The sequence below is a fragment of the Barbus barbus genome (assembly GCF_936440315.1).
Source record: "Barbus barbus genome assembly, chromosome: 48".
Taxonomy (NCBI): Eukaryota; Metazoa; Chordata; class Actinopteri; order Cypriniformes; family Cyprinidae; genus Barbus; species Barbus barbus.
Window position 1 is genome coordinate 21,311,609 of NC_136726.1, and position 25,479 is coordinate 21,337,087.

The following is a 25,479-nucleotide window of genomic DNA, read 5'->3' on the forward strand; positions in this document are numbered from 1 at the left end:
CATCAGTTTATTTACAATATCTGCATTAGGTCAGAATAGAGTGAGTTTTGAGCAAAAACATTGTGTCATATTGTCACTATGAAATAGCACGCACTGACTTTCTGTAAAGCGCTGTAGCCTTGAGGCGCGTGAACCCCAGACACTATCTATTAGGAGCGCTGACAGTTAAAGTCCATTTCTGATTTTATTGTTGTTTGTATTGTTATGTTGCAGTATTTTACTGGCAAGTGTTTTAAAAAATATTTGTATTTTTGGTATTCTATATGCTGTGCTGGAGGTTGGTGGAGTAGCATAACCAGGAGGATATTTTTTTTTCCAAAGAACCTGAGTGAAATGTTTAATGTGTATCCTTTGAACCATGTAAAAAGCACATGATAAATCCGTGTCTGACAGCATCACTGAGCTCTCACCTGCAGACGGAGGCCTGTCTGAGAATGTGTTGGGGGTGGCAGGCGCTCGCAGGCTGATCTGGTGATGAAGGTAGCCACGCGGCGGGAGGTGATAGTGATGATGATGGTGATGAAGATGATCGAGGGAATGGATGGGGTGAGCGCTAATCACAGCTGAGACACACACACACATATACACACACAGTGAAGTTACCACGACAACACATCTGTTCCAAAACTTAGACAGCATCCCTAACAAGGCAGCATTCTAGATGATACGCAACCTCTTAAGTTAGTGATCTGAGGCGCTCTACATTGGCAGCAACTGTGCGCATTACATAAATAAATAGTTGTAGTTTTGATTTTACTACATTCAAATCATAGTTCTGAAAACAAAACAATAAATCCAAAATAAAATAACAGTTGGTAATGAATAAAAAGGTTATACGATTGATTTAACTTTGTAATTTAGCTTTCAGTGGTTTCAATAGCTTATTAATACAATTAGAAATGTATTCATTTAAAAATATATATTTTTATATGAAATTATTAAATGTTATATAATTTTAATACATTTTACATAATATATTTTTTATATTTATAAATTTTATTTGCAAAATTTATTTAGGTAAATATTTTATTTTGTTACTTTTTTAACGATAATTATATATATGTACATGTACATAAAATATAAAATAAAAAACATTCTCAGTATGTTGCCCTATGATACTCTATGAAACATAATTAAAGAGAAAGCAGATGCAAATATTTAGTAAAATTAGATTGAACTGTTAGATTTAATGCATTAGATTTTTCTAAAATCATCCACCGTTTTGAATGGATCTAATGTATTATGAGGCTGCTTTGACTAGGAAGGATATATGCAATATGCAAATATATGTTTTCATTTATTCCCTATATATTTCTAATAAAGACAACATGACATTGCTGCCTATTTTTTGTCACAGCATTGGCATTAAGACAGAAGCTCACTAGGCTTGGATTTAGTTTGCTGCTATGACACAAGACGAGCACTGCGCTTCACTCAGCACAACGTGAAAAGCACAGGACAGGCTGAGATGGCATGGGACAATCAATGATGTGCCCTATTTGCTTGCTTTTTCTTTGTAATAAAGCTCGTAACTCTGTGAACTTACGCTGGGAAGGCTGAGAGTCGAATGGCATCATCATTTTCGGTCTCACTCCCCTCCGACCGGCCAAAGTGGACACGCTCTCCTCCCCCTCGTGACCTGCACACATGCAGAAAGGTGTTTATGAAACAGACTCGGTCCTGGCTGCTGGGTTAGGTGTAGGCGAGATGAAGCTGGAGCTCTGCTCTCACCCCGTCTCTGATGGCTGGGCTCAACAGCCGGGTTCTGGGTGGTCCGCGGGATGGGCGTCTCTGTCATGACCGGGTTGGGCTCGGGTGATTTGTCCATGGGTTTGAGCTCCAGACGCTCATGATGGATCCACAGATCAGGAGGTTTCAGGTCTTTAGATGAGCTCTTGTACTTGTGGGAGCTGGTGCTGGACTTACAGGCAGCACGTTTCCTGAAAACACAAGTGAATATTTAAATTTTTTTGGCTAATTACTTGAATATTTAATATAAGAGACATAGTTTTTTTTAGTTTTTTTTTTAACCTACAACCTAGCCGATGACTAAATGATCCTTTTTACTATTTTAAAATCATAAATCAAATATCTGAAACAAGAGTGTGTCAATAGTCTGAAGTTTGGTTTGGTAGTTTGATTATATTGGCACTCTGACAGTAGATGCTACTCGATACTATATATGTGATACATTGCTATAATTTAAATTTATGATAATTTAAAATAATTTCATAGAGATGGATTTGACATAAAAACGTAAAAAATCAATTTAGCTTTGTTTTAGTTACATTTTATTGGTTAATTTTATCTCATTAAAATGATCTTTTTGATATGTTCTGAAATATATTTTTGTAATATCAAATTTGTTTTGTATTTTAAATATATACTATTAGTAACGCATAATCATATATTAAATTTTTTAAATATAAAACAGTTCTAAAACAGACATTTAAAGATGTCACATAAATATTTAAATTTTAACATACCATTAAAGTCCCACATTTTCATGATATTTTAATGTTTACATAGTAATTTAATATTTTAACAACATTAAAATAGGAGGTTCTTTGTGACAGAACAACAACAATCAAGCATTTTGAGATGAACTTAAGTCAGATAATGCATCACTAAAAATCCCAAAAATGACTTTTTCTGTACTTTTAATATTTTATTCCTGTTGTAGTTTATTACAGTGCTTTTACCACAGTTATGAGGTTTTTAAGCACTCTATGAAATGTCAAACAATTATTATTCTAGGTAATCAAGAATACTTATTATTCCTGGTAAAATCCCTGGACGGACAAATGTCTCATTGCTTATTGTTTTAATACAAATGTGTATGTGAGCTTAAAAGAAGACTGAAGAGTGAAGAACACACTTTTTCTGGTGGGAGTTGGACCGGCGCGTGCACAGGACAGCCCCCACGACCACAGCGATGATGGTGAACACGCCAACAGAGACAATCACCACGATCACCAGAATATGATTCTCCTGGCTGCCCGTGATGCCTGGTTTATCTGACAGAGAGAGAGACAGCGTTACTTCACCGCAGGTCTTAACGAGTCACATGCTTGCCTTTAAAGAGCGTCTCTTCCTGGTTACCCATGTTTGATCCAATCCCGTGCTCCGGTAAAGTCGGGTGACCGGGTTTGACTTGCAGCCCTACAGACAAGAAGGCATCAAAGAACTTCATTTAACTGAATATATTTATATATTATGTTTTATATGTATTTTTTAAAATATATTAATAGATTCTATTTTTGTAACTTATTAAAATAAATATATAAAATTTAATTCAACATATTTAGCAAAATGATGTATGTTGTTGTATATAAATTGTATGAATATTTAAAAATTATTATAAAATACACACATATATATGTATAAATAATTATATCTATACACACTTTTTATTTAATGATAAAAAATGTATAAATATAAATGTTTATAGTTTTAAATTAAATGCATATATATATATATATATATATATATATATATATATATATATATAGAATTTTTATATATTATTATATATTTCAAGAATATATTTAACTTGAAATTCAAATTAATTTAATTCAATTAAAATTTTATTTAATTAAAAAAAATCATTTAATATCAATTTCATTTTTAGTTTTATATGGCAAAACTTTTAATGGCTGGTAATTGCTTTGACCATTAAACTTCTAAAACATTAAAATAATATTTTACATATCTTATATAAAATTATTTAATTATTTATGAATAATATGTATACTAATCATATGTATAATAGATTGGCATAATTAGTCAAAATTATGAATGCATTTAAAACGTAACGTTGTGTGTCTGTTTAATTTCCTTCTGCATTAGAAACATGCTTAATTACCTTGATCGCTTGACATTTTGTCCGATGGTTCAGCTGGAAACAAAGACCAACAGAATGAATTAATGAGCATAAGTTAAGTTTTAATAGGCGAGTCTAAACGAGGTGGAGGCTTTACCTTTCGGGGTGCGGAACTGCACCGCGTCTGACATGGGTCCCATGCCTTTGGAGTTTCTGGCCTGGATCTTGAAGTAGTATGTGGTGTCCAGCGTCAGACCCTGAATCTGATGGGTCAGTCTGTTTCCCACCACGGGCTCCACGACCCAATCATGGACCTCGGCGTTCACATCGGTGCTGTAGTAGATGATGTACCCTGAGAGACAGAGAGATTTGATAGATGTCTGAAAATCATCCTTTGAGGTGAAACTACTTTTCTGTTTGGATGCACGACTAGTTATGTACATAATGTACATCAGGCGAATGTCAGTCTAAAATTAGTTTTAAGTCATGCAAATAATGTCAACAATGCAAAACAGAATTGATTCTTCAATTCATATTGTGGTGTAATATGAGCGGGACATGTTTTTGGGGTACCTGTGATTTTGCCGTTGGCTTCAGTCGGAGGCTGCCAGTTGATGTTGATGATTCGAGGATTTCCCTCTTTACTGATCACAGTCACATCTTTCGGAGCAGAGCTGGGAACTACAAATCACATTAAAGGCAGAGAATACAAGGAAATACTGTAAAAAGGCTATTATTAAAAACTTTGGCATAGCAATCTGTCCCAAAACCATGTTAAAATGCAAAGATGATGCTTTTATTTTGGTTCTGTTTATTGTTTGTTATTATTAATAATTATATATATTAATTATTATTCATTTTTATTAAACGCATATATATATATATATATATATATATATATATATATATATATATATATAAAATTGTCAATTTTCAGCTCTTTTAGAAATTAATGGATGTAACGGTAAAGGGATTTTGCTGATGAGGGTCGAGAAAATGTTGAATCTGATTTGTACTGAAAAACCAATAAAAAAAATTTGAGAACAAAATGCAAATAAGACATTTAATATGCACTCATTTTGCATGCATCCTAAAAACTAAACATCTGTTTTTGAATCTCATGTACTTCATCGCATGAATTTTTGACATTATAAACAAACAAAAAAATGTGCACAGGTTGAGAAAAGCCATGTTTTGTCGACATTTACAGACTAATTATAATAAATTATGAAATACATATTACATAATAAAATGCTCTTGCAATAGTCATAACATAATTGGGAACCTATGTGGAAAAACTGGTGCATGTATGTTTAATGATATAAAACTAGATTAAACAGCTATTCATTTTCTTTTTTTTAAGTTGTTTTAATGAAAGAGAAAATATTATAGATTTTTTTTTTTTTTCTGTATAATAGTAAAATGGTGTGCGAGTGTGTGTGATCTTACTGGACTCAAAGGTGGTCCCGTGGGCCGTCATACTCCACGTACTGCTCCTGCGGCTCTTGGTCACCATAACGGAGAACTCATAAAGCGTGTTGGGCTTCAGAGCCGTTACCGTATGAAACAGAGACGTGGTGTTCGCCATCTGACAAAACAAGCAACAAAAAAACACATTAAAAAAAGCTGATCAACGCATATTGTAACACATGACTTTTAAAAAATATATAGTATATACTATGCAGTAAGCAGTACACTAGTATTCCATTCCAAACAGGTTTTTAATGCATTCTGAGAGAGTGAACACTAGAGAGCGCTCCAAGCACGGAACTGAAATACAGAATCAGTGTTATTTTAGTATCCTTGAGCTACTATTATAGCTTTGACTAAAAGTTTTAGTAATTTTCTTGTGTTTTTGTATTTTTTTAACTGTCTATATATTTATTTATTTAATAGTATTCTATTTCAGTTTGAGTTATTTTAGCAAATTAAATGAAAATGACAAATGCTGTCTTGGCAACTGGCTGAAATAAGTTTCATTTATTTTCCATTTTACTTTGATTAATGTTTAATTTACTTCAAGCAAATACAGTTCTATGACTTTAGTTTTAGTTAGTCCTCTTCAGAACATCGGTTTAAGTGATGAAATAAAGTCGTTTTGAACACCTAATAAATCAATATTATGAAACATCGCTCCAAAGAGTCGGTGGATACCTTGTATTTGGTGTTGGCGGGGATGTTGGTCTTCCAGCGGATGGTGTAATATCTGGAGTCGGTGATCTTCTGGTTCTTGGCGAGTGAGTTATCGGCCCAGCTGACTTTGACGGTGTCGTGGCTGAGGACGGTGGCCTGAACGCCCACCGGGGGCAGCATGGGTGTGGGGTCGGGTGCTGGGGTGTATGGGTTATTAAAGAGTTCATAGAAATCAATATCAGGGTCTATGGGGTCTGACAGCATCGTGATAAATGGAGAACAAAAAAAACAACAACAAAATCACATGGGTTTAAAAAATATGGAAGGATTGATCAGGGTTAGACAACATAAAATGGTTCAATGGTGGACGAGTGAGAGAGGAAAAATGAATGAAAAAGAAAAAGAGAGAAATTATTAGAATTAAAAAGCTCCATTTTTAATTTAAAACAATATATATGCAAAAAACATTATAATTAATTATATACAACTATTATTATTCAAAATATCACAATATTAAAAGACAAGAAAAAACAAAAAGACACTATCACAATACTACTATACTGTAAAATAATAAAAAATAGTATATAAAAGTATATAATAGTATTTAAAAAGAAATATTAAACAGTGTTTAATAATTATTATTATTATTCAAAATATTTTGTACTTTATTTGATTTATAAAAATACAAAAAATATAAAATATATTACTATTGCAATAATATTATTCTACTGTTAAATACAATGTTTTTTATAATAGTATTTAATGATATTATAATAATAATTTTAAAACTAATAAATAATATAATAATAATAATTATCTGTCCTATTAGAGTGTTTTTTGCTCATTTAAGAGGGGCAAATCCAAATGATCCTGTAATTAACAGCATGTTGCTGATCAATAGAGCTCTGAACATTTAATTAAGATTCACCTGGAATTGCTATTGATTTTTCTTTGAAAATATCCACTGATTTTGTTGTCGTCAACAACAACAGAAAACGGAGGCTCAGCAGAAAACAGCTATAAATGATTGTAGCAATCAAGCTAACTTTTATCCTCAACTCATTTCTGGCTCATTTCGTGCTCTAGCTTCGGAAACTCGAGACTTGGGGTCTGTCAGAAAAGTTATGTGAGGCCTACAGAGTGGGATCTGACGTGAATCTCGACCTGACAGGACGGCAGGGGGTCTGGAAACCTCTAACAGCAGCGTTCGGCTGACTGAGACTTCTGATGTAAAGCCAGTGAAAGAGACACGCGAGCGCACATCACACCTGTAGGTTTGGATGTGTGTCCCAGAACTGAGGGGGGGCAGACGGATGTGCGGTATCTGTCACCTCACATTTAACACACACACACACGAGCGAGGAAGAGATTGTAGTTTACTACAAAACAACTTCAGACTGACTTCTAGAGCCTGACGTGTTACTGATTTACACCACGCTTCATTTCTAGTGCACAAACACAAACATGTCTGATGCTAGATATAAGAGAGACACATGTTATATGTGACCCTGGACCACAAAACCAGTCATAAGGGTCAATTTTTTGAATTTGAGATTTATACACCATCTGAAATATGAATAAATAAGCTTTCCACTGATGTATGGTTTGGATAATATTTGGCTGAGATACAACTATTTGAAAATCTGGAATCTTTGAGGGTACAAAAAAATCTAAATATTGAGAAAATTGCCTTTAAAGTTGTTCAAATGAAGTTCTTAGCAATGCATATTACTAATCAAAAATTAAGTTTTGATATATTTATGGTAGGAAATTTACAAAATATCTTCATAAAACATGATCTTTACTTAATATCCTAATGATTTTTGGCATAAAAGAAAAATGTATAATTTTGACCCATACAATGTATTGTTGGCTATTGCTACAAATATACCCCAGCGACTTAAGACTGGTTTTGTGCTCCAGGGTCACATATATGCTTCAAAATAACATGAAGTGTGTATTTTTGTCTTCTGATCCCGTCTGAATGGACCTGCGAAAGCTGCCATACCTCCAAATATCATATAGTCCGTGTGTTAGTGTATCTTACCGGACTGAGGTCTCGTCGTGGCGCTGTTGTAGATGGGAACGCCTTCACCCATGTTGTTGAACGCCTTGAGGGTGATGACGTAATGGGAACTGGGATCTGGAGTGGAAAACGTGAATAAAAAGTCTGTAAACACACCTAATGTCAACTTAAGACTGACTGTTTGTGGCATTACACCCACCGAGGTTATCGATGCTGTAGAAACGCTGCTTGTAATCCAGAGTGACCGTGTGGGCATGAGGGCTGCCGATTCCGTATCCGATCTTATAACCTCGCACTAAAATGTCCTGGTTTTCTGGAGGAGTCCAGCTCACCACGATTCGGTTCACCAGAGGACGGACATGAAGAGAACTCGGCACTCCTGGAACCTGAGACTCTGTAACACACACAAACTAGAACATGCTCATCTTTGGCAATTTTGATATTGTAAATAATTAGATATTTGGAAGCGGACCGAGGCCACCTCTTCAACTGGGTCTCGGTGCGTTTTGGTCCGCACCTGAGTGCGATTGCTGTATTCACACCTGCCCAAAAGATCCGCACCAAGAGGGGAAACGAACTTGAGTTCGATTCAATCCAACCAAACAAGACAGATGTGAAAACACCCTGAGAGGACTGTCAGAAAACAATTCAAAATAAAGCATGAAATGAATGTTTACAGCACTGGAGCTTAGGTCGAGTGTAAATAGCAGCTTTTAAGCACAGATTCATTAGCGCATAGTTAGAGCTAACTGCTGTAAGAGCAGAGAAATCCATTCGTATTTGTTTTGGCCAAACTTAAAAGCAAAACTTGTGTAAACAGATCCACGGATAGCATCGTTTTATTAGCGAAACGCAATTTGAATTTATCTTAGGGGCCAGTGCTAATGCCTGCTCTGATTTATAAGGCAACGCTGCTAATTTCCGACAAAACCTTTTGGATTTAGAGTCATTAAATTGACTCATTATTTCAACCACTGGCCTATTTGTGGGGCTAATTCAAGTAGGAGCGGATGAAGCGGAGGCATTAGAGCTTGAGAGAGATGCTTTGGTCTGGCTGTCACAGAGCCTTTCCCATTTTAGCAGATGGAAATGAGCCCAAAGAGGGATTGAACGCACACACACACACACACACACACACAGTGCCGGGGTCCTTCCATACGTCCAATTGCCACTGAAAATACGAGCTATTAATCCAACTTAGTCGTCTAAATCGGCTGAAATGCCTCCGTGTCTGTTTGTTCCCTTAATTTCAGAGTTCCTGCTGCTCTTTGATGAGGACGGAAGGGAAAATGCACTATAAATGTTCCTCTCGCAACAAACCAGCAGCTCCCTTCAACACAGAAACATGACTTTCAATTACTGGCTGAATTTCAAAAGGAAATGTCTGGGTCCTCATAATAGTAATAATAAATTATTTTATAATTTAAAATAAATTTTAATTATTTTTTATTTTAATTAATAAACTATTTTTAAGACCATTATTATTAGTAGTAGTATTTTTGAATTCATTTTCCCCATTAAATTCTGATGATTACATGCAACTCACACTATTTATTTAAATAATCAATAAATATAATGAATACAATAAATTATACCATGACGTATAATAAAAACAACTGCACTTAAACTGCACAACATTTTTTCCTATTACAGTAACATAATTAGAGGCAATATGTGCTTAATTGTCATGAAAATAAAGGTCAACATGCAAAAATAGCCCTAAAAATGGGCATAATGGTTCTCAAATTGACTTAATGTCTTTATAATATATATATATATATATATATATATATATATATATATATATATATATATATATATATATATATATAATATAATTTATAATTAGTTTCCTCATCATTTTGGGTGAAATGAAGGACCCAGAATGTTCTTGATAAAATACAAAAAATGGCCCTAAAAATAATGGCCCAAGCATGGCCTTAAAATAGACTTTTTTTTTCTTTTTTTTTTAAATAAACAATATAATTTATTATTATTTTCCTCTTCATTTTGGATTGAAATGACCCAGAATGTTCTTGACAAAAAGCAAAAAATGGTCATATAAATAATGGCCCAGAAAAGGCTGTAATGGTCCTCAAAAGGACTTAATATTTTCATACAAATCATAATTTACTATAATTTTTCAGTTTATTTTGTGATTAAATTAATGTTCTCAGAATGTTCTTGACTACATAAATAAATGAATAAATGGCCCAAAAACGGCCGTAGCTGCCTGAAAATATTTACTTTACTAATATAATATTTTACTATGCAACATATTTTAAAGCTATTTAATGTGATATTTTTTCTCTTTGATTCTGGGGTTAAATGAATGACCCAAAATGTTCTTTATATCCATCCTTTTACGCTAGCAGTGGAAACGGGCAGTAAATGAGAGCGCTAGTTGTTCTTTTCACTTCTTCTAACACAACAGCTATGGCAGTAACCTAACAGCTCAGACACGATTATCTGAGCCCGATGTCATGAGTAATCACATCAGCGTTTTCTCAAGCCTGATATCAACTGAATTTACTGTAAGCGACTCAGCAGCCATGCACCAGTGTAAAGTTTCCTTTTGTGCTGCTCTTCTTATGGCATTCTGAGTCTTTAAACGGACACATTAATCCAAATAATTCAAAGGCTTTTCATTTAACGATAGAAGTGCATTAAACAAATGCCATTTTCCCAGGATTCCCCTCTCCGCCTCACACCAGGACAGCCTTTAACAGTGAATTATGCAGCGGCTCCTTCAGTATTGATGAAGTCTACCGTTTGATCCGTGAGAAATAACGCCATTCGTTCAAGTTCTTCACATCCCGAACAAACACATCTGACACCCCGTATCAATCGGCCACACAGAGAATCACACCAGCAGGAAGCTCCAGTTAAGAAAGTCAAAGTGTTTGTTTACCGTCCAGGTCGTTCTCGAAGGTTTCGGCTGTGATCCACTCAGTTGTCGGTCCGGTTCCGTTCACGGTGGTGGCCGACACTCTCACAGTGTAAACCTTTCCCTTCTCCAGACCTTAAAGACAACAAAACCAGCATCGATGTCACGATTCGTTGAATTAAATAGGCAAACTATGTGTTACATAAGTGGCAGGTCTCCTGACTCAGCAACCTAAACACTATTCTTAAGATTTATGAATACTGCTTTTTAAAAAATACATATTTCCTGAGAAAAAAAAAGGGTTTTTGCCCATTTCTAAGTGGGTTCTCACTGGTTCAAGTCAAAAGATATGCTAGATATGACTTCCAGTAAGTCTGAGGGATTTTAGTCACTATTAATTGATTATTTTATTATTAGTTTATTTAGTGTTGTTATCATTAAATAAAACAATTTTAGTTATTGACCAAACTATTATGACCAAAATCGTCATTAAAATATACATAGAAATATAATAAAAGTTATAAGAATTACAAAACCACAACCTAATTACTAAATAATTCTGAAATTAAATAAAATATAAATATTACATGGGAAAAATAAATGTTTTAAAAATAAATGAAATTTTGCCTTTGCAACTAAGTTTAAGATGCAGTTCTAAGTTTTTAAAACTGAAATAAAATCAGCTTTTAGCTAAAAATAAAAAGCTATTTAGAAATAATAAAATAATAAAAAATAATAATAATGTATAAAACAGCAAAAACTAAATGCTGAAATTAAATAAAATATGAATATTAGATGAAATGTTAAAAAATTAAAATTAGAAATGTTAACAGAAATAAAAATAAGATGCAGTTCTAACATTAATAAAAAATATTAAAGCTATATAGAAATAAAAAAAACTAATAAAAATGACAAAAGCACATAAAAAATACTAAAAGCTGAAATAAAATATAAATACTGTATCTAAATGTAAACAACTTAAACGAAAATGAGAAATAACGGAAAAAAAAAAATCGAAGTACTGCTAAAACAAACAAAAAATAAAATAAATTAATAAATTAAAGTCATATAGAATTGTCTTTTTTTTAAAACAAAAACTAATAAATATGCAAAAGCACATAATATTACTAAAATTAAAATAATGAAAATATGAATAAAAACTACACTAGTACAAAACTAAAACGGTGTTCTGTAGGGATGGGGGTTTGTCGTACCGTCAATGAGCTGAAAGAGCTGTGTGGATGAGATCTCTATTGCGTCTGCTCTCCTGAGTCCTTTCCGGTAGCGTAATTTATACCCTGTCAGCTCTCCGTTCAGGGTACCAGGGGGAGGCGGCTGCCATCGGACCATGATGCTCTGGGGCGTAAAACAGGACACACGGTGAGCTTAGAGACGGATTAAAGCCATTTCAGCAAGAGTCGAGTCTCAAAAGTTAGTGGATTTTAATTGAGCAGCGGAGCGCATTATATAAACGTCTAGAGGTCTGCAGTTCTTCAGGTGCGCCTGCAAAGAGTGTGTCAGCCAGAAAGCTGTCAGAGCCAATGCTGTCATGTGTCATGAGTTAATTTCAGAAAGACAGCTGAGCGGAGCAAAGCCTTCAGGCTACGCAATAATGAATGCAGAAAAAACCCAAGTATGCTTTATGAAACAGGAGATGATCCAGATGCCTCATCTAAATTACAGTCCTGACGGTGGGAAACAAGCACATAAAGCATTCAAACTCTGCATTCGGCCGACTCTGATAATTAATCATTAACTTCTCGTTTGGGAAGTGACTAATGAGTAATTATTCATCTTAACAGACATAAAGGAATTTATTACAGGCTCTTACAGAAACGTATCATGGTAATTACAATTTCAGTCAAAATGTCATTGATTGGATGGACCTCGCAAGAGTCATATTTCACCCCAAAATTAGAAGAATTAAGATATTATATATTGCATAAGGAAAAATCGGTCTACTAGCTACTTTTGGAACCATTAAGATTTTTGGATTGCAGTGTGTTGTATTTTTTTATGCCAATGAAGCACAATGTCTCCCATATTGTAATTACTGCAAAGTTATTACACACACACACACACACACACACACACACACACACGCACACACACGCACACACACGCGCACACGCACACACACGCACACACACGCGCACACGCACACACACGCACACACACGCACGCACACACACACACATATAAGCATTTATAAATCATAGGAGAATTAATATTGCTTTTAATGCAAGTTGAATAAAATAAATAAAAAATAAATAAATAAAGACAGCATTACAGTCATAAGAATATAATGAGGATCACCCAAAATGTAGGGGAAAAATTATGAAAGAGAATTTTGCACAAAATTCTTAGTTGTTAAAATAATATTGTGGAAATAATCATAATGCACCTAATATTAGGTTTTGTTTTAAACATTAACCGTCCATGTGGCCTGATATAAATAATGGTCAAATAATCAGTTAATATATCAATTACTGGTTACAATACTGCACCAAAAACTGTAATAACTTGGTATAAAAAAAGAAAAATTATTTAAAATTGAGCCTAATTTTTATTGATTTTTGTCTTTGTTTACCTTTTTTTTTGCATTGTGACATTATTTTCATGATAATTCAGCACATTTCACCTATATTTTAATGACTGTAAAACAAAAAATAATAAAAAACTTAATAAAAATATACATTTCTTTTGCATTGTGACATTATTTTCATGACAGTTCAAGTTCAAGCATATTTTCACCCAAATTTGAATTACTATACAATACAGTATACAGTATTTACAAACTATTTTAGTATTTAACTATTTTATGCTGTCTTTATTTATGCAAAATAAAATAAAATAAAAAATACTGGTACAGTAATGAGAATATAATGACAATAACCCCAGAGAAACAGAAGATTGGGGGATAATGATAATGAGAGTTTTCAGGGCAAATACTTAATCACTTCTCTACTTCACTTAATTATTCTCAGTTATCTCAACATATACAATATACTGATCTATCCTTAGTCACAAAACTGCAAAACAAAAACAAAAAAACTGTAACACCTGTATTAACTTGCATTATGACTGTAACTCATATTAGTCAGCAGGGCTTGACATTAACTTTTTTGCTCAAAGGCACTGTGGCTAGTGGTTTTCATACATTTCTATTTCACAGGCCACAATTTTTGTTGTTGGAATATTTTACATGACTAAAGTTGCTGCATACTAAAATGTATTTAAATTCATTTCCAGGTCATTTTTGGTCTATTTAAAGGGTATTTTTCCCTAACCATATTAAATGCATAACTCATCTTTCACATTAAATTCTGCAGTCATCTTTGTTTGGAACTATTTTCGTTAACCAAATCGAGCAAGAACAGTCAACATAGACAATATTGTACTGTAGCCTATTTGAACTACTCGTTTGAACTCTTGCATAAAATCAGTCAAATTTGCAAGTGGCTTCAGGGAAAACTTAACTCTCAGTCATGCTGCTTTACCTAGGCTATCTGTTAGCTATTCTTCCGTCCATTTCTCCACGTTTCACATTCAGACACGCTGTGTGAGCCTCAGCTGGCGCGACCTTGTTACTGTTGACTATCCATTATCAATTGCTGTTCACACCGAATGTAATAAAATCAGAATAATTCTCATCTGAATTTAAATTTTAATCAGATTAGTTGTCTAGTCAAGCAAGTAAAATTCTGTTTCACTTGCCCCTTCAAAAATCCACTTGTCCCACACAAGCTCTGTTACTGTAGGGCTGTATAAAATTAACCCACCAAAGTGGCTAGTGGGAGAGACCGTATTACCCGTCACTGCTGAGTGTTAAAGGGGTAGTTCACCCAAAAATTTAAATTAGCCTGTGATTTACTCACCCTCGAGGCATCCTAGGTGTATATGACTTTCTTCTTTCATATGAATCCAATTGGAGTTATAGTAAAAATTGTCCTGGCTATTCCAAGCGTCACGCGCGCCTCTGAGATATACTAGACTCGCAAGTTTGTTTACAGGAGCAAAGGAAGCAAAGTTTCCTTACTTTAGCAAAGGAAAGCCAGTCTCCTCTTGGCTTATATCGACATTTTTCTTTACAAATCCTCGGTTTTACGTCTAATTCATGACTGGCATATTGTTTTGTTCTTCCGCGTATCACAGTTAGATGAGAAGTGTTTATTACATTTGAAATATGGATATTTTTGGATTCGCTACAGGAGGCCTTTATTCACCCCCCAGAGCCGAGTGAGGCACGTTTTATTACGGATGCGCACGCTTTATTTGACGTCTTGTGGACTGTTGTACAGAAACACCCGCCCACTGCAATGATGATGCTTGGAAGAGCCAGGACAATTTTTAATGTAACTCCGACTGGATTTGTCTGAAAGAAGAAAGTCATATACACCTAAGATACCTCGAGGGTGAGTAAAACGCAGGCTAATTTACATTTTTGGGTGAACTATCCCTTTAATGTCAAGCCCTTTTAGTCAGAAATGACAGAAAAATTCTGACTGCTTCGTATACTGTTTCCATATTTTTCTCTATTGTTTTCCAGTGACATCAATAAGTTTAGTAATTCTAGTATTTAAGCTACTGTTGGGTTTATTTTCCAGGTGTCTTCATCAAGGGCAAACTGGTGATAGCTGATGAAGGTTCAAAGCCCACAGTGGCTGATGTACCCAGATCTTTAATCACTACAGCAGAGCACTCGACTGATAAAAGAGGATCTTACCGTTGAGTTCAGGACCTCCAGAGTGAGGTTCTGCGGCGGGGCGCTCGGCACTGAAACACACAACAGATTTATTATTGAGAACCCGCGCTGATAACTCCCCTCAAATAACTGCTTTATCCACTGAGACCCACATTCAAAGACTCGAGACGGATGTTTATTTTTGGATGCGGCTGTGGGTGTCGTTTTTTACACCTTCCTTCTGCTTTTTTTTTTCTGTCTCTTGTTCTTTCAGATGAGCACTGGAGGATTACGCTCGCGGCGGAGACAGTAGCAGCCGTTGTTTGTGTGTTTGTGCACGTGCCAGCGTTAACGGCTTGCTTTAATGAAACACTTCATTATATTATTTACACTTCTGTGCTTTCTGTCACGGAATGAGTACGTATGCTTACAACACCACCTGTCATGCGCTCGCCGTCTTCCTGGAGGTCTTTCTGTGACGGGACGCCTCGCTCACATCCCACAGAGACCAGAGGATGAGAGAGTCCAAATCTGGCCAGCTCCCTACATAGACAGCATTTTAAGGCATCATAGTTACACTCCTGAGGCTGATCCAAAAGTCAGGAAGCGTTATTATGTTGCCCTCATTTTGCATTAAAATTAACTTTATTGCTTCTTACTGAAGCATGAAGTTAGTTCTTCACCAAATTGATTTCACGTGTGACTTTGAATGCAGCGATAAATAAAAAAATAAATAAAAAGGCGAGCAAACATTTTGTATTTCTGATATAAATATAATTCATCCAATTGCGAAAATCTCTATTTAAAGAAAATAATTTACACTAAAAAACTGAAATATGCATTTCTTTTTATGCATATTAGAGTATCACATAAATAAATAAATAATATTTTGACAGCGATTAATTGGAAAGAAAATGGTGAGAGAATATATCAACATGTTCATATATTTATAATTAATCCAATGCTGAAAATCTCTAAAAAATACTATTTCAAAACACTAAAAAATTTATATTTTCTTTAGTTTACGTTTTACACACATCCAAGTATAACATAGCTAAATAAAATTATTTAAATAAATAAAATACTATAAATAAAATAAAAAAATATATATTTTTATAAAAGACCAATTTTACTTTAATTTATAATAAATGACATTTTAGTTCATTAATTTCATTAAATTAATTCAATAAATAAATTTTTTAGATCCATTTTATTCTCACTTCTGTAGTAATGGTCTGTAGAGAGGAGCTATATTCAGATAATTAATCAAATAATCTTAATCATATGAAAATATAAATGAAACTAAAATAAATTTTATAATAATTATTTATAATATAATAATTATTGTATATATTTATCAATAAAATAATAAATACATATTAGTTAAATAATTAAATGCATAAATAAATAATATAAATAAACAACTTTCAAGATCTTTTCAAGTCTTGAACGAACTATATTCAGCCACCACACTGAGCATTGCAATTTCTAACAATTAATTTAAGTGAAAAAAGGTCCTGTACTCGAATAATCAAATAACTCAATAATCATCAAATAAACAACCAAATAAATCTGAATCAGATTAACTGAAAAGTTGATATTTTGTCCATATCCCTTCACATAGCTGAGAAAACACAGATGCACTTATTTTCTGTCGTTTCATAATCAAGAAAGCCACAAAACCCAAGCGCTTTACTGAACCAATGACAAACATTTGCCTTCCTGTATGCTAATTATTTTACTTTAAGCCTGAACTAAAGCGATCATGTTAGCATGTCACTTACACGAGTCTTGTGACAGCACTGACACAAAAACATGCTCATGAATACTAAGATCAAATCACTGACAAATCTGTGTGAATGTCAAATCTTCATCTAAACAGAGGCACTTTTAAGTGCTATTTGAAGTCCAAGTCAAGGCAGAGAGAGAAAATCAAACCGGAAGCGAAGGAAAAGTAATACGTCTAAGCATCAGACTTTATGAAGCTCACCGTCAGACAGCGTGCGGACCACAACATCCTCAGTGGAGACGCCGGAGCCGTATTTGTTGTACGCCACAACCCTGAAACTGTACTCTGTAAACTTCTTGAGGCCCGTCATGGTGTAGGACAGACCCGTGACGTCCATGTCCTGCAGAAAAAACACAAACATCAGTTATCATCAGTTTCTGCTACTGTCTCTTTAAAACAAACATAATCATAGAAATCAAATAAAATCATAGTAAATTGGCATAAAATATGTGTTTAAAAAAGGTTTTACCATAAAAAATGGCAAAAAATATGTTAAAAAACCCATGGTATTACAAAAATAAATGTGTAAAACTACATTGGGAAAAAAACTAAGACATGGTATTACAACAGTAAATGTGCAAAAAACAGGGCATGATCACAACATGTAAAAATGTATGATATTATAATAGAAAATCTCCCAAAAACTAATTTAATACCATGTTTCCACTATATATATATATATATAAACATTGTATTACATGCATGGTATTACAAGCATGATCACAGTAAATGTGCACAAAATAGATGTAAAAACACAGTATTATAATAATAAACATTCAAAAAACAGAGTATTACCACAGTAAATGTGTAAAAACATTTGTAAATGTCATTATAATAGTAAGTGTTAAAAATATAATATATAAAATGTATCAAATTAATTGCATAATTGTATAAAATGTATTAGAAACATGGCATAGTCATATCTGTCTGAATAATTTCATAGTGTTACTATGGTACAGAACAAAACGAAATAAAATAAAATGCACTTCTGTGTTAATCTGCCATTCATTAGGTTAGGCCAAGTCGCTGTATACTCAATATGCATACATGGAAATATGGGTCAACAAATTAATCCCGATTAATCGCATCCAAAATAAAAGTTTTTGTTTACATGATATATGTGTGTGTACTGTATTTATTATGTATATAAATACACAAACACACACGCATGCATATATTTCAGAAAAATAGGTTCTGTTTTTATATATATATATATATATATATATATATATATATATATATTTCTAATATAAATTATATGAATATAAATATAGACAGGTAAATATTTTCAAAATATATACATGCATGTGTGTGTATTTATATATAGATAATATACACAGAACACACATATATTATGCAAACAAAAACTTTTATTTTGTATGCGATTAATCACGATTAATTGCTCGACAGTGCTAGTGATCATATGTTAAGGAGCTTATGGCTGTGATATAATAATGTTTCTAAACTCCAGCCTGATTTCCAGCTTTCATGCGTCCTCACCTGCTCCGAGTCTTGTCCCTTCTCGCTGTAGAAGAGTTTGTAGGTCTGGATCTCCCCGTTTCCAGTGATGGGTCTCTCCCAGCTCAGCGTGACTGAGGTACTGCTGACAGAGACCACCTGCAGATTCGGAGCCGGACCCGGGACCTGAACTGAAACACACAGGAGATGCAAGAACTTCAGAGATACATCTAAACAACTCCACATGACTCCTGCATGAATACAAAAACCCTAAAGTTAATATTTCGCTTTTTATAAAGTTTTAGGAACAAGACGTGAAAGTGAAGAAACTAAGGCGTATTTGTCTGTGCTTCAGCTTTAAGCATGTGTTTGAAAACACAAAGGGCCACTGAAGTAATTTCTTCACAGTGTCTTCCAATGCTTACAGTTCTACTTGAAGCATCTTTTTTCTTTTGTTTGACACTTTTTTCGCTTTTGCAAACTTCAACAGCGTGTAGTGACAAAAGATGACACGTTTCAACCCACCGCAGCTGGATACTTTAAATAATGACAATATCACATGGTAAAAGAAGACTATTCTGGAGAAAGCAGCATCTGAATCCCGCTGAGGATATTTCGACACTTCAAACGAGCGAAATGCATTGTGGTCCACGTGTGAGATGCAAAGGAAACGGAGGAGTTTTGACGTAGAAAGACCTAAAAAGAGAAAATTGTATGGCTTTAATTCGTTTTGTCCATAGAAGTCAAACGGGAAGTGCAGGTGGTGCACAGAATACAAAACATCTACTAGCATAACAAACTTCAACTGCACACTCAAAGTACATTATTTTCCACAGGTTGAGAATGTAGCAAGAAAAATAATCAGTCTTGATAACAAAAGCCTCCGTTGTCACACTTTGCAATACTGTAAAAAAAATACATAAAATAGTTCTGACTCTAATTTTTCGTTAAAAGCTGTTAGACAGCTGATAAACACCTACTGTATGATAGAAATTTTATTTTAAAAACTAATTGAATATTATTAAAAAGTAATGTATTTAAAAATTTGTATTAAGTTGCTACATTGCATGGCAACTACAAATATCCTACACTAATAAACCATAAAGATGCACTAAGTGATTTTTGCCAAACTATGTTATTATTTGGAAGCACCAAAACATGCACATAGCCCAATCGGGCCTCGCCCTTAGTTTGATTGCTCCGCCCCAAACATACGTACACAACCCTGGCATAACGACGACCACGGAAACAAGTGAAGATGACTCACAAGCATATAAAGCCACAGATAAGTTTTTAATCTTCCAGTTCTCTCCATCTATAGTCGATCTGTGATTTAATGAATCCTGTTTGGTCATGATGAACCAGCCTATTCATAAATTTCTCTAGACGATGAGATAGTACTTTAGCATATAATTTAACATCTGTACCTATCAAAGAAAGTGGACGGTAACTAGAACAGGAAGTCGGATCTTTATCTTTTTTTAACAAGAGAGAAATAACAGCTATATTAGCTAATAGATGGGTGAAATGAGCATTGAGTAACTGAAAAATGTATCATATTTAACATGAGGGGGCCTAAATCAGACCAAAAAGTAGTATACAATTCGATTGGGATGCCATTTATGGCTGGGGATTTCCCCTTGTTCATAGATCGAGTTGCTGACTCCAGCTCCTGAAGAGAGATCGGTTCAGCCAGGTATTCTGAATCTGACAGCCTTGGTAAATCAAGGTTGGACAGAAAAGATGCAAAAGAGTCAGGGTCACCATCAGCAGAAGTATAGAGGTTTGAGTAAAAAGAGTGAAAGGCCATATTAATGTCATTTGGGTCTGTCATCATGAGCAGATTGTGTTTTCACAGCTGAAATATTAGCAAGCTTTTCATTGTTGCGTAATCTTAGGGCTAAAAGGTGGCTTGGTCTGCTCCCTTGAAAATAATAATTCTGCCTGGATCTTTGGATCAGGAATTCTGCCCTGGATCTCAGTAATGAATTGAGTTTGTATCTAACCGCCATGAGTTTGAGGATCATCCACTGAACCTTGGTTAATTTCAATAAACTCAGCAAATTTATTTCTGAATTGACTGCAAACATTTTCATCCTGTAACAATTTAGGGTTAAATCGCCATCTAGTGGCACGTGATGGCCGAGGGATCAAAGATAATCTGCACAAATTTCCATCATGATCCGACAAAGATAAGGAACAGATATATCGGCATCACGAACAGCTGAAGATAAAGAAGTAGAAATGAAAATTCGCAAATAGGATTTATGAGTAGCAGAAAAGAAAGTGAAAGACTTAGCAGAAGGCTTTAATAAACACCAACTGTTCACCAACGAGGATGAGGTTACACATTGTCGAAGTTTGTCAGAACACAAAGCTTGAGAGCGTGATTCCTTTGGTCCAGATCTATCTAGGATATGCGATATTACAGAATTCATATCTGCACCCAATACAATTTCAAAAATCTGAAAACGAGATAAGTTGACAGAACAGAGAAAAAAGTAAGGTCAACAAGGGGCATAAACTGAGAGAAATACAATATTCCTATTCTCCAGTGTTGTTTTTATATGTGTTATTCTACCATCTGTATCACAACCTTTCTCTAAAATAGTAATATTTAAAGTCCTCCGCACGAATATTAGGACACCCTTGGTTTTAGTATCTGAAGATGAGTGAGATACCACTTCATAAAATTATTATTACCCCTGTACATATCCTCCTCTTTCAAACGGGATTCTTGAACTAACACTATATCAGTCTTTCTTCTTCTTCTCAAAAAGATCCAGAAAACCTGTATGTTTGTGAGGGCCATTTTTAGGCCATTAATATTACAACTCAGAATATTAAGCTCAGTTAAGAAGTGAACATTAAAGTGAAAGAGGCAGTCACCCAACCATTTAGAGCATCTCTTCTCCGATCAGACAGCAAATGTCCAGCTGGAGTTCACTGAGAGTTGGTGGATGAAAGGGATCTGAGAAAAACTCTTGCTTCTTCTGAGGAGTGTAGCATTTTAGGTTCACCTTGATTGAGAATGACCTTCAGCATTACAGGATAAAGGAGACAATTCTGGACTATTCTGCACTTGTTTTTGCGGTGACCGGAGAAAAATTTGGAAAGAAAGACAGCGTTGCTCCGTCAGAAGTTTTCACCGGAGCATGAAGTCTGGCGGCACGCAGAATGAGCTCCCTGTCCGTGTACCGCAGCAGTTTAAAGACGAAAACCTGTGGTTTAGCACGATCTGAGGAGAGCCTTGTGTACACGCGATGCGCTCGCTCCACTTTAATCTCTTTGCCTGCCAGAGACGGGAGCCACGACGGTAGCGATCTTTACAAAAAGCCCATAGGGTCGTCCTTTTTGGAACCTTCAGACAATCCAACCAGACGCAGATTGCTGCGCCTATCATTAAAGTTTGTTATTTAAAATGAGATCAATAGAAAAGCTAAAAAATCATTTCTAATTTGTAATTTCGATGAAGTTGTAAGGAAAAAATGTAAACTGACTGGTTGTTAAGTGAATCATCACACAAAAACTCCTCCTTATCAATGTCACAAAGGTAATATTAGCATGCATGGACATAAACTATGAAGATCCACCAAAAAATTCATGCAAGCCTGATGGATGCAAGATGCACAATCCTGATCTGACTATATGACAGATCTCATACAAACCGGGATGCAGTTTCCCTTTCCTTTTGTCTGCATCTGCCCTATGCACAAGCCAGTTGGCACGACCAGCAGCACGAGTCTCCTTTGGTCCCGTGAGATCGGGGCTGCATTTTTCCTGACAGCTCCGACCTTACCTGCATCTCTGAGTTCTCGTCTCATTAATACTAGTCGCCTTTATCCATGAAAATCATCCTGACAGATGCTTCCAGACCCAGATGTTTACAATTCCACACTCATACAGCTCGGACAGAAAGAGCCTGTCTGTGAAGAAACCACAGGGTCCCCAGATCAACAGCGTCCGGTAAACAAGCGGCCAGTAAGTTTGGATGCACACAAACAGGACCAGTGTGGTCACAAGAGAGAGAAACCTCAGACCTGGCACAGTATTCAATGCTAGCGGTCAAACGCAGGCTTGAAGTGTGTGTAAGTGTGTGTTGGTGTTTTACCCTCCAGCTGGGTGGCCACTGTAAGTGGGGTGGAACTCTCGCCCGGGCCGTTAGCGTTGGACGCGACCACCCGAAAGGTGTACTTGGTGTCGGGGACGAGGTTCTGGATGGTAACCTGCATCTCTCCCGGTCCGCTCGTGTTCTCCACACGCTCCCTGCGAGCAAAACAACAGCAATATGAAATCAAAATATGTCTGATGCATGATTTTAGGCCTGTGACATGCCAGTCAGGCACGTGAATGCAGATGTTTCTAGCTTAAATTTGTGCCCCAGAATGCATCAGAACGTAATTCATAACATAACACAAGTGCTGGCTATAGTGGGTATCAACATAAAGTGCCTTCTACAGAAATATTCTGAAGACAATATTAAGCAAGTTCAATCAAATCAAACAATATGTTAAAAAACAGTTTTTGTCACCAGTGTTAATTTTTTAGTTTTAACAGACTGTAATCAATATTTTGAATTAGCTTTTTTTTTTTTTTTTAGGAATTTTAGTTAGATTTTTAAAGATTTTACACCTTTTTGTCATTTTTATTAATAATTTAATCTAATATTAATTAAATATAATACATTACTAAATAATTTGTATATATATTTTTTTATTCTTTAGGTTTAATTTATTTTTCATTTCAGTTTTAATTTATATTTATTTCCAGAAAGTAATTTTAGTGCTTTAACTTAAAATTATTTCAGAAATTTTGCCATGGCAACATTTATAATTGATAAATTTTTTAAATATTACCATTACCATTTACATTTAATTTATTTTTATTAGTTTATTTAATTTTAGTGCTTCAAACTTATTTCAGTTGGTTGCCAAAGCAAACTATATATTCATACATTAATTAAACTTGAATTAAATTAACAAAAATGTTTTTAATAATTTTAGTCAACAATAATAACCCTGGACCTCACATGGGAAATGGAAGGTAAACCCATTGCATTATGGGATGAAGTGACCTTCACACTATGATTTAGTTGTTTACTGTTCATATTGTTAAATAGTAGTTTAACAGTGTATTCTAAGTTTTTTATACAGAAAATCCACATTCGGTGCACAGAATATACTGAATACTCAGGGCCATAAACACTGACGATGATGCATTTGACCAAATATTCAGATTACTGGTCAATATATTCTTCAATGACTAATTCTACAAATTTTACCACCCCAAAATCCTAAATGTTTGATGCAGAATTAGTATGTTTAGTATAGTATGCTATTCTAAACATTAGCACAGTGTTACAGTTTGGATTTTCTGTTGCTGTTCCTTTAACAACCTGCGGAGGCAGCGTAAACTGTTCTTTTAAACTATGTGGACAGCATTAAATATTACTTTTCCAACAGCAAACACACTTTGACATCTTTAACCTGTTAGTGCCTTCCAGACTGTAGAACACAGAGTAGGTGATGTTCTCCCCATGCGGCTCGGCAGGAAGTCGCCACGTCAGCTTGATGAATCGGGTGGACACCAGAGATGCCACAACATCCCGCGGGGCGGAGGGCGTTGGGCCGTTGCGCTCGGCCGGGCTGGACGCTACATGGTCAGTAGTGGCATCGGTCAGTGAAGGGACAGCAGAAGGAAGGGCAACGTCTTGAGTACGTTGGAGGGTGATTGTGACGGGAGGGGCAACAAGGGGGTGACAAGGGGGGTAAATTATAGATACAAAGATCAGGGAGGAGAGGGAGGGTGAGAAAAAAGGAAGAAAAAAACAAAATAATTGACGTAAATGAAAAGACAAATACAATGACTTCAAAATCAAAAAGAAACAGCAAATTTACTATGAGACAGAGCAGGAGATGGAGGCTCAACGCCAGGCTAAACATGCAGCCACGATAAGTTACGAACACTGAGGGGAAGCATACCATTAACATTCATATCAGTAAGCACAATGTTAATTACAGGTTCACATCTGTCCCTGCAATTAAAACACACTGATGACTTCATCTGAAGTAGTTAAAAATATCATGATCTACGAAATCTGTCGTAGATGCAAATTAGAGGAAACTGGTTTATTTACTGCAAAAGAATCAAAGAAAAAATATCGCCATACTATATATGCGTGTGTGTGTGTGTGTGTGTGTGTGTGTGTGTTTGTTTGCTTGTTTGCATGCATGTGTAGTTTCTGGGGATGACTCTTGCTTCAAGGTCAACAATACAAGTGTTGCTCAACATCTACAAATCTGCAAACACACAAACACAAATTCACATGTAACACTCGTCATCCTGCGTGATAAGCCAATCAGCTCCAGGAAGAACTGCCGATTGGAAAACGATTCACGCAAAACTGAAGAGAATTGAATTGAAAATCTTTATTGTCCACACGTGGAAATTTATCTTCGGCCCCACAACAACATACACCACAAATACACTTAACTTCACAGCCCAACGCAACAAACACACAAAACATACAGGGACTTCTTGCCCCATGGATTACAGACACATAGGATAGAAAATGAATGCATAGAGATAAAACTAAAACCATAAATAAATAAATAACTAGGTAATATTAATAATACTTGCATAACATACAAAGCGGCTATTCATTGTACTCGTCTGCAAA

The 25,479-nt window shown here is 35.1% G+C and overlaps 1 protein-coding gene across 4 annotated transcripts in view; it reads right to left on the reverse strand.

Moving 5' to 3' along the window:
• neo1b (neogenin 1b) overlaps positions 1-25,479 on the reverse strand; it is a 125,667-nt gene that overhangs the window by 7,038 nt on the left and 93,150 nt on the right. For 2 of the 4 annotated variants that reach the window (XM_079412621.1, XM_079412619.1), the window contains exons 8-26: positions 24,287-24,509; positions 22,912-23,066; positions 18,843-18,991; positions 17,544-17,682; positions 15,596-15,645; positions 12,084-12,225; positions 10,894-11,004; positions 8,182-8,376; positions 8,004-8,099; positions 5,978-6,153; positions 5,273-5,411; positions 4,397-4,504; positions 3,981-4,175; positions 3,866-3,898; positions 3,103-3,162; positions 2,879-3,017; positions 1,732-1,940; positions 1,547-1,639; positions 411-563 (exon numbers count right to left, since the gene is read on the reverse strand). In XM_079412621.1, coding sequence (XP_079268747.1) covers positions 411-563; positions 1,547-1,639; positions 1,732-1,940; positions 2,879-3,017; positions 3,103-3,162; positions 3,866-3,898; positions 3,981-4,175; positions 4,397-4,504; positions 5,273-5,411; positions 5,978-6,153; positions 8,004-8,099; positions 8,182-8,376; positions 10,894-11,004; positions 12,084-12,225; positions 15,596-15,645; positions 17,544-17,682; positions 18,843-18,991; positions 22,912-23,066; positions 24,287-24,509 — 2,565 coding nt within the window. Of the gene's footprint in view, positions 1-410; positions 564-1,546; positions 1,640-1,731; positions 1,941-2,878; positions 3,018-3,102; positions 3,163-3,865; positions 3,899-3,980; positions 4,176-4,396; positions 4,505-5,272; positions 5,412-5,977; positions 6,211-8,003; positions 8,100-8,181; positions 8,377-10,893; positions 11,005-12,083; positions 12,226-15,595; positions 15,646-17,543; positions 17,683-18,842; positions 18,992-22,911; positions 23,067-24,286; positions 24,510-25,479 lie in introns of all 4 variants that reach the window. The other 2 variants (XM_079412620.1, XM_079412618.1) reach the window with 1 other exon arrangement.